At 41.8% G+C, this 9,527-nt stretch overlaps 1 protein-coding gene across 1 annotated transcript; it reads left to right on the forward strand.

The window, feature by feature from the left end:
• The first annotated feature begins 1,602 nt into the window (after positions 1 to 1,602).
• LOC130879571 (40S ribosomal protein S26) lies at positions 1,603 to 1,953 on the forward strand. The gene has a single exon (XM_057778236.1). It carries the CDS (start codon positions 1,603 to 1,605, stop codon positions 1,948 to 1,950), a length of 348 nt encoding a protein of 115 aa, XP_057634219.1. The 3' UTR covers positions 1,951 to 1,953.
• The last annotated feature ends 7,574 nt before the right edge of the window (positions 1,954 to 9,527 follow it).

The following is a 9,527-nucleotide window of genomic DNA, read 5'->3' on the forward strand; positions in this document are numbered from 1 at the left end:
ATAAAGCACCCAGGCACAATACCCACTCTCTCTACAGCCTCAGGAGAATTAAGTCTCTTATCTCTGACCTCTAAGAATCTTCTGCACCCTGCTTCATCCCCCCCCCCTTTAGTAACCCCATACTCAGCTAAAAAGAAAACACAGAACCTACCACTTGCCTTCTTTGTCTCTGCTCACCCACCTCCTATGTGAAGCAGCCCTTGACCCCTCACATGAACCCCTTGTTATACCCATCACTAAACCATTTTTTAAGGCTCATCTCTGGACCCTGACCCTAGATCTTCTGGATTTAACTCACCCCTTCTCTCACCAGGTTACAGACACAGAGCAATATGACTTCAGGGCCCTGAGTCACCAACCGGGACCTTCCTTTGCAACTGTTACATACTCATCAAAAAATAAAACATACTGTCCAAGGATGGACACCTTGCCTGTGCACTCTTGTCACAGCAGAACATCTTATAAATAAAAATAAAATCAAATAAAAAGGTTAACCTTCAGGCCACCCACTACTATCCTCTCTTTTTACTACCTATCCTATCTCCTAACATACAAGGGTCTCCAAACACTACCCAACCTCAGAGTTCTCTCTCTTCCGGTAACACTGATAGAGGATGCTACACTTACCTCTCAGCCATGCCCATATATCAACATTTAAAATTGACTCAAATTGCTTGTTTGACTCTCTTAAGGTACCCTTAGGTGTGGATCATTTGTTTCTGCTCGTTTCTGACCCGCACCATATTTGATTCCAAATTCTAGAGTCCACCTCTTCAGCCATTTCTTCCCTCTACCTGCTCTACCCATCCATCTCTTCTTGCCTGTTCAGTAAGTGTTCTCCCTCTGGTTCCTGGAGCCTACTGTACCCACTAAGGAGCCACCCTGCAGGCAACTCTCTAGTTATCAAGATATTTATACCTCTCCCTCTAATGGAGCCCTCCCCATTTTCTTGCCTCCTTCCTTTAGGAACTGTTTGCTAAGTCCCATAGCTTCCTTAAGCCCTTCTGGACCCATCTTGTCCCTCATGTGTCCCAGCTCCATCCTGGAACTCTCACAGCTTCTCTGTGTCTCCCCAGGCTTTTCTCTTGCCTCTCAGCTCCCACTTGGAGTTCATAGAAACTCTTTCCAGCAGAATTTGTTTGGTAACCCTACCTCTCTTCTTCCATGGACTTGGATTTTATTAAATCCTCACTCTGTGGCTACAAACAGCTTGACCTTGCACAGTTTGATAACCTAAACTGTCATGCTTGATTTTCAGTGGTGGCAACTTCTGTCACTGCACAAACAAATGATCTGAAAATCTTTTATATCTAAACTTGTTCTTTTCTCTTCTGTTTCTTCTTATCTTTAACCTGTCCAGGGCCGCTATTACATATGGAGACCCTGCACCTCTTACCGATAGCCTATACTAATAGGGCCAAGCAATTGCTCTACTTTAGGCTGTCAAAAGCTAATTCACTTCCCTACAGCTCCACTAGTCATCTCTCCTTCACTGGGCCTTCCCCATGTGCCCATTTTCTCTACTTTTGTATGATAATTCCTGTCCTTAAAATAAAAATCATAAAAACAGGGTTTATGGTTTTTTCGGGACTTGGCTCCAAGATGACCAAAAAGAGGAGGAACAACGGTCGTGCCAAAAAGGGCCGCGGCCATGTGCAGCCAATTCGCTGCACTAACTGTGCCCGCTGTGTGCCCAAGGACAAGGCCATTAAGAAGTTCGTCATTCGGAACATCGTAGAGGCGGCTGCCGTCAGGGACATATCCGAAGCAAGTGTCTTCGACGCCTATGTGCTCCCCAAACTCTATGTCAAGCTGCATTACTGTGTGAGCTGTGCTATTCATAGCAAGGTAGTCAGGAATCGATCTCGGGAAGCTCGGAAGGACCGAACACCCCCACCCCGATTTAGACCTGCTGGTGCCGCACCACGACCTCCACCAAAGCCCATGTAAAGTGACTTCATAAAAATAGAAGAAAACCCCTTGGGAAAATAAAATGGAACTTAAACTTTAAATAAAAAAAAACAGGGTTTATGAAAGATAGGATTAAAAAGAAATGCTTGTTTAATGAAGTATTAAAGATGCACCTCCCTGTATGCATATAAGAATGTACTTCATACTGGTAGCCGAACTTTGTAACGTAAGAGTCACTTAGGTAGTATTAGTTTTAAAAAGACATGAAGGGATTATGGAGACTTGGCACTGTGTGGCAGGGCTGGAGTTCCTAGAGACAACCCAGGATATGCTATTGATGAAAATGCAACCCAGTTACAATGAGAGTCTAAGGCAGTATATAAAGGTCTGAGAACGTAAAAGTAAGTTCTGAGGGTCTACGAAAGTGTTATGAAAGTCTGAAGATACAAAAGCTTAATGAAGTTCTGAGCTATAAGACAGTGATCTGATCATGAAAAATGTTTCAGATTCCCTTTACCCTCTATGTTCTTGCTATATTAAGATTTCAAAAATGCAGAAAACCTATACTTAGCAGTCCATTCAGAAAACCCTGGTGGTGTGGTCTGAAGACTGCCCACCTGCAGGAGGCCAAAAGGAGATACTTTCCCTTTAACCATCAAATTAATTTCTAAAACACTTGTCCCCCATACTTGCTTTCTTTATGATCACACTAGAGATTACTGTTGATATTGGCCAGAGACTTGTGGAGCCTTCCCCTATTGGTACCGAAGGAGATGTGATGCATATTCAGGAAGGTGTCCTACCATTTATGTAAAATAATTGGTGGGGGTGGCACATGCCTTTAATACCAGCACTCGGGAGGCAGAGGCAGGAGGATCTTTGTATATTCATGGCCAGCCTGGTCTAGAAAGTGAGTTCCAGAACAGCCAAAGCTGTTACACAGAGAAACCCTGTCCTAAAAAACAATAAATAAATAAATAAATAAATAAATAAATAACCAACCTTAACCTTTAGTACTACCACCATTCATTCACAATTCACAATTCCTCGATTATCTGTAGCACTTAAATTTATTGCCACCCACCTGCTGGATGGGCTAGGACTTGTGCCCTGGGGTTCCTTTTACCAAAACTAGACATGGTACCTGGTGAAGAACCCTTGCTGATTCTCATCACAGGATTTATAGCATCAGGGCATGACAAACAAGAGGTTCAGGTCATACCCTCTATAAATTATCCTGGGTATAACCATTTGCATTGGTGCAGCAGTGGTGGGATTGACTTCTTCCCTAGCTGGTTACCATTGGTTTTCCTCTCAGTTCATCCAGAATCTCTAAAGGGTGGCTCAGACCATCCTTACCCTCCAGGGCCAAATAGACTCACTGGCCACCATGGTGGTACAAAATTGGTGAGAAGATTTATTAATAGCAGGGAGAGATGGTCTTTGTCTTATCCTCAGGGAGGAATGTTGCTTCTGTGTTAACTAAACAGGTGTAGTAAAAGAAAACATCCAGCCGGGCGGTGGTGGCGCACACCTTTAATCCCAGCACTTGGGAGGCAGAGGCAGGTGGATCTCTGTGAGTTCGAGACCAGCCTGGTCTACAAGAGCTAGTTCCAGGACAGGCTCCAAAACCACAGAGAAACCCTGTCTCGAAAAACCAAAAAAAAAAAAAAAAAAAAAAAAAAAAAGAAAACATCCAACAACTCCAGATGGAGCTCCAAAAACGTAAGAAACAGTTTGATGCCTCTGGCCAGTGGATCCTTAACAGTCCAAAATGGAGGTGGATATTGCCCTTCTTAACCTCTTTCCTCTTCTTTGTCTTAATACTACTAATCGCACCCTGCTTTGTAAGATTCTTGTCTAGATTTCTTCAACAACAAACCCAAAAAATTTCTAGCCATACTTTTAATCAGTTGTTATTAATAGATTACCAGCCCCTAGCTACCAAGCCAGAGGCCTGGGACTCCCAATTATACCCTGATGGTGAAGGTAAAGTTTATCCCAACAACTTTGACAGCCCCATTCAACAGGAAGTAGTTTAATGATAACATCACCCTGCTTTCCTGACCCCTGACTGTTTATCAATAACAAACAAGAAAGAGGAGTTGTAAGCCCCTCAAGGCACATTGGTGGTAAGGCACATAAATCATAAGGCCCCTGGACACCTTCAACTGCCAGGTTCCATACACAAAACACTCTAACTGCTGTAATGACCCATCACAGCCAAGCACAGAACTTAACATCCTAGCAGTCTCTGAGTGATGTACGATTAATAAAAACTCAAAGTTAGAAATTGGGGTTCAATCTGAAGATCCAAAAAGCAAAACAGCCAGCCACTGGCTCTTACCTCAACCTCAGTTTGAAATGGAGATTCTGCTTCCAGGAATCTCAGAATGAGGCTGTCTCTGAGAGCTGTCTCCCCCAGTTTTATATTCCTCTCTACGGCTCTGATTAAAGGCATGTACCACTGGGATTAAAGGCATGTATCCCCCCACCCCAATTTCTATGGCAAATAGTGTAGCTACTGGGATTAAGAGTGCATGTCATTATGGCTACTGAAGTTAAAGATGTGTGTTAACATAACCTGGTCTGTAAGGCTGACCAGTGCGACTGTTTTACTCTTAGATCTTCAGGCAGTCTTTATTTATTAAAATACAATTGCAATGCCACCGCACCTGAGATCACCCCAAACTCTGGACTTGACATCCCACCATTTCTCACCAAAGAAAGCTCCACCCTCCAAGAAACTCTATGTAAACCCTGCCTTCTGCTCCATTCCCTGCTGCTTCACCCACAAGCAGAGGTAGCCACCCTCCTTTTTTTTTTCCCTCCCAATAAATCTCTTGTGTGAGGTTTGTTATGTGGTGTGACTTTGTGGTAAGCTAGGATACCTTTCCATCTGAGCGTAATACTTAAAATAAGACTAGGTACAAACCCTCATATCAGGACTGGGTAAGGAACCCAGTATAAAAAAAAAATAATTTCAAAATCAGGCCAAAGAATCAGAGATACCCCTACTCCCATTGCATGGAATTCTCAAAAAACACCAAGATAACAACCATGAAATATATGCAGAAGACCTAGTGCAGACCCATCAGGATCCATGATTGCCACTTCAGTCTCTGTGAACCCCTATGAGCTCTGCTTAGTTGATTCTGTGGGCCATGTTCTCCTGGTTCCATTGTCCCTTCTGGCTCTTACCATAGTGCCCCCCCATCAAAAAAAAGGGGAGGGAGGTAAGGAGAAAGGGAAGAGTAAATTCAAACTGATGATGGTTTTTATAGATCTTAGGACTCTCGCTGTCACTAACTCCCACCCCTAAGCATTGACTCTAAATGGTTCCTACAAAGTCCACTATCCTCCTGCTTTCCTCTTCTGTTCCAGAAGGTGGAAGGCCACCTTTTCTTCATTTCTGGTACTCTACACATTGGAGTCCTCTTTAATGAAAATGTAGTGCTTCTTAATGAGCCCCCAACTGTGGGAGGGCTATAACAGTTGAAAAGATTTGCATATCCCAATCATTGCTTTCTTAGGCTGCTATAACAAAATATCACAAACTGTATAGATGAAAAAGTAGCAGAATCTTGTGCTAGGGCCTAGCTTATCATGCCTTAAACCCTGGGTTTAATCTCAAAAGTAGCCAAAAAGAACAACAAATTTATCCTTTCCCAGTTTAGGAGGGGGAAGAAATTTAAGATCAAACTGTCTGTAGAACTGGTTCCTCCTAGGCGTTTTAGTAGAGCAGACCCCAATGAGTTCCTATGATTTAACTGACAATCTCTGGCGTCCTTTGGCTCATAAAGCATCATGCTGAGCCTTGCTTTGTCATAGGCTGTTCTGCCTCTGTGAGTCTATGCATCCAAGTTTACTCTTACTACAAAGGTGCAAGTTATCTTGGGTTGAGGGACAATCCTATTCCAAAATCTTTGACTCAACAATGACATATGTAATGATGCTGTTTTCAAAATGGGTCACATTTCTAGTATTAGGTAGCTCACTAGGCATGAGCAGGTTTGAAGACCATTGAGAAAGGATCTCTCCCTCATAATCTTCTTTGGACACCCATACAGCCCGTTTTTCTGGTAACCCAAGAAAGAAAAGCGTCACAGTTCTCCCTTCTGAAGATTAAGAATACACATGAAAAGGAGAACTAGAGGACTTTGCTGGAACCCATTAAAGTCAATCTATTTTTTCTGTTCAGAAATGATGTCTGCATTCTACCTCTGGCCCTAAGTGAGACAAAACATTCTAAACTGCCCCACACAGTGTCCCTTTCTTCAAGAGTTAATCCAACTGGACCTGCCAGCTACCTAGCCAGAAGACCAGAGGTTGGGATTGGCGGACATAGTAGGGAAAATTAAAAAAAAAAAAATGAACCTCAAGTCTCCTCTTGCATACTTCAGCTTGAATGAAACTCATTCTGTCTGTTTCTGACACAGCAGATCTCTGCTGCGCTAAGCATCTGACTTGGTTTTCTGGTTAAATAAATGCCTCTGATCTTAAGCATCAGTGTGAGGCAAGTGCTTCCTTGAGCTCACTCTAGATGAGCACTGTGTGGGAAGAAAAGCTTTCATGGGAAAACACCAAGTAACAATAAGCAATGTCTTTGCAACAGGGACTCTCAAAACATTTTATGCATAAATGTCTGTTTTGAGTAGAAGAACATGGCTCCCACAGAAGCCTGAACCCATTTAAATGTGTGGACCTCTGAGGTTAGCATGAGAAGAAAGCTCCTTCTAGAAAAAAATACACTTTGAAAATCAAGAATTGGTGGATTCCCTAAGGAAGTGGTTCTCAACCCACAGTCTGGGACTTCCTTGGAGTCACAGTCACATATCCTACATATCAGATATTGACATTATGATTCATAAAATTAGTAAAATTACAGTTATGAAGCAGCAACAAAATAATTTTACAGTTGGGATCACCACAACATGAGGAGCTGTATTCAAGGGTCACAGAATTAGGAATATTGAGAACCACAGCTGAAGGGTTCGTGCAAATGCACGCAGATGGTGGTGGTGACCAGCAGAGCCGTTTTCTGAGAGGAAAATGGCTAAGCAGACTATTTTAATATTAACGTGTGTTAGGCCCTTTCCCTTGTGACAGAGAGGTTATAACATGTTGCCATGGCCACAGGTAGCTTTAGCATGATGTGTGTACCAGCAGTTTACTTTTAGCTTTCCATGCACGCATTCTGGGATGTGGAGAACACGGACAAAAGGCAAAGTGAAAATAAACCAAGAAACTCAAGTCTCAAACAAACAATATACTTTCTTCTCATCAAATATGTAAAGCCAGTGTGAGTGCCATAGTTGAATACAGAGATTCAACTATGACCGCAACGCCTTTTCTTTAGAGACTGTCAAGGAAATGCTCTGAACTCTGCAGGCTGAGCCATTCGCTGTGACTGTTTCCTGGGGCACTGAGCAGGGCCAGCGCAAGGGCCAGGATGTACCATGTTCCCATAATATTTTTTCCAGCAAGTTACCGACTTTGGAAGTTCATATCATTTCGCATGTCACAAAGTATTTGTCTTTTGAATTATTTAGGAAGGGTGATATGCCGTTGTCTAGAGATGAGGTGTGTGAAAACAACCCACAAACTGGATTTTGCTCCAAGGCTTAGTTTATCAATCTCTAAACTAGAAACTTCATCTTAATTCTGTTCTTCATTTATTACATTTAGACACATAACATATAACTCTAAAATGTATATAGCCATGGGATGAGAACATCAATTTATTTATTCCTTTCTTCATTTTAAGGAGAGAAATGGCAAAGATTAAAAATGTGAGTTATTCAGGGCAGTAGGAGGTCCAGGGTCCTTTCAACAGACTTAAAATTAAAAATTTTTGTAAAAATATTCAAAATTTTGACCAAAGAGTTTATAAGACACATATATCCCATTTGGCCTATAACTACTTTTAATGTTAAATTTTCTCATCTGTTCATTTTGAATTCTATTATTTTTTTTTCTATTACACAAACAGAATAAAACAACAGAGCCTGGTACAGACATTTTCATTTTAAAAGACAAGACCCAAAACTTCTTATGTTGCAATCTATTTTATCTTTTCTTAAAATGCTTCCCTTTCTGCCTCTACATTTCAAAGCAAACTGATTTTACTTGAGAAATGAGATGCTTTTTAAAAACTGTTTCAAAATGTCTAAGTTTGAGGTTGTGGAAATGAATAATTATGCTATAGTCTTTGTCAGAGAGAAATACTTTCCTCTGATTTGACTTTCATAAACAAGGTCTACAGCTGGCTGCCAGCACTGGCAGAGTGAGGAGACTGAGGGGAGGAAAGGGGTTTGCTTACAACGAGCACCAGCTAGAGGGATGGCCTCAAATCACAGCTTCATGTTTCAAATGTGACACCAATGCTCAGGCACCCTAAATATGTTAGTAGGGAAATAGACATTCCTTTAAAACTTGAAAGCTTGTAGTCTAGCATCCCTGATCCTGGGTAGGTACACCCTGGAATAATATAAATGTAGGCCCATCCAAAAATATTCTTGCCAGAGTTGTTGGCCATGTAATTCTAAGAGCTACAGAGAAGCAACCCACAAGCCATCAACTACTCTAGAGACCAAACACATCCAGGTTTCCTCATGGTGGCTCTTCTCACTGTACCCCAATTTCATCACATGTCACTTCCCTTTGAAATATTTCTTCTTCCTCTTATGGCCAGGATACAACCCCAACTGTAGAATGCAACACACTACAGAGTCTCCCTTCCAGGTACAATCTTGAGGTGTCAGCCACAGGGGACCCACAAGCCCTTTTATTTCACACACCTTCAGATTCCGTACCTCTTTTCAGTTGAGTCCCGGGTCCTAAGCTTCCATGTCTCTATCTTGCCCATTGGAAACGCAACATTTTCAAGATCAATGAAATTGCTTTTCCTTCTTGACAACATTCCCCAGTGAACTCTCCTATCATTTTGTACCCACAGACTTCTTTATTACCATGGTGATTCTGTCTCTTGTTGCTTTTCCCCCTTAAACTTTCAAGCTTATGACAGTCTACCCTCTCCTAGCAAAAAGCAGTTCAAAAGTCCAGTGTCTATGAGGATGGGGAAAATGACCTATGGACATTTAACACAAATCTTCAACCAAAATGATGCTTTACAAATGTGTTAAAGGATTAATGTTCTAGATCAATATTGCCATTCTTCCTAGAAACCAGCTTATTTTTCTAGTTTACCTGTAACATTTCTCTACACACTAGGGCCTTTGGCTTGAGTATGGATCAGATGTGGGAGAGTACTCACATAAACATGCAGATAAACCACCAGGAAAAACAAAGGGATGTGTGGATGTGTGAGAAGTATCGTCAATGTGCAACAGGAATCACCCATTATAGCGCGCCCCTCTGCCACGCAACTTCCAGGAAATACTACCAGATCAGTTAGACTTGAGTGTTGTGCTTTGTAATTTTCTCTTACTCAAAATTGAGAGTTTAAATTCAATCTTCATGGGATTATAGACTCTCCTAACCCCTGCTTTCTTTGAAGTTTAAGAGATTTACCTGGGGCGAATGGAACTTAAATCAATTGGCTTTGAGTTTCTTAGCTATGTATGTCTGGATCACTACCAATGAACACAAAATTT

This window comes from Chionomys nivalis, chromosome 8 (genome assembly GCF_950005125.1).
Source record: "Chionomys nivalis chromosome 8, mChiNiv1.1, whole genome shotgun sequence".
Lineage (NCBI taxonomy): Eukaryota > Metazoa > Chordata > Mammalia > Rodentia > Cricetidae > Chionomys > Chionomys nivalis.

Coding starts and splice junctions, on each gene's coding strand:
- LOC130879571 (XM_057778236.1), top strand. CDS start 1,603: ATGACCAAAAAGAGGAGGAACAACGGTCGTGCCAAAAAGGGCCGCGGC.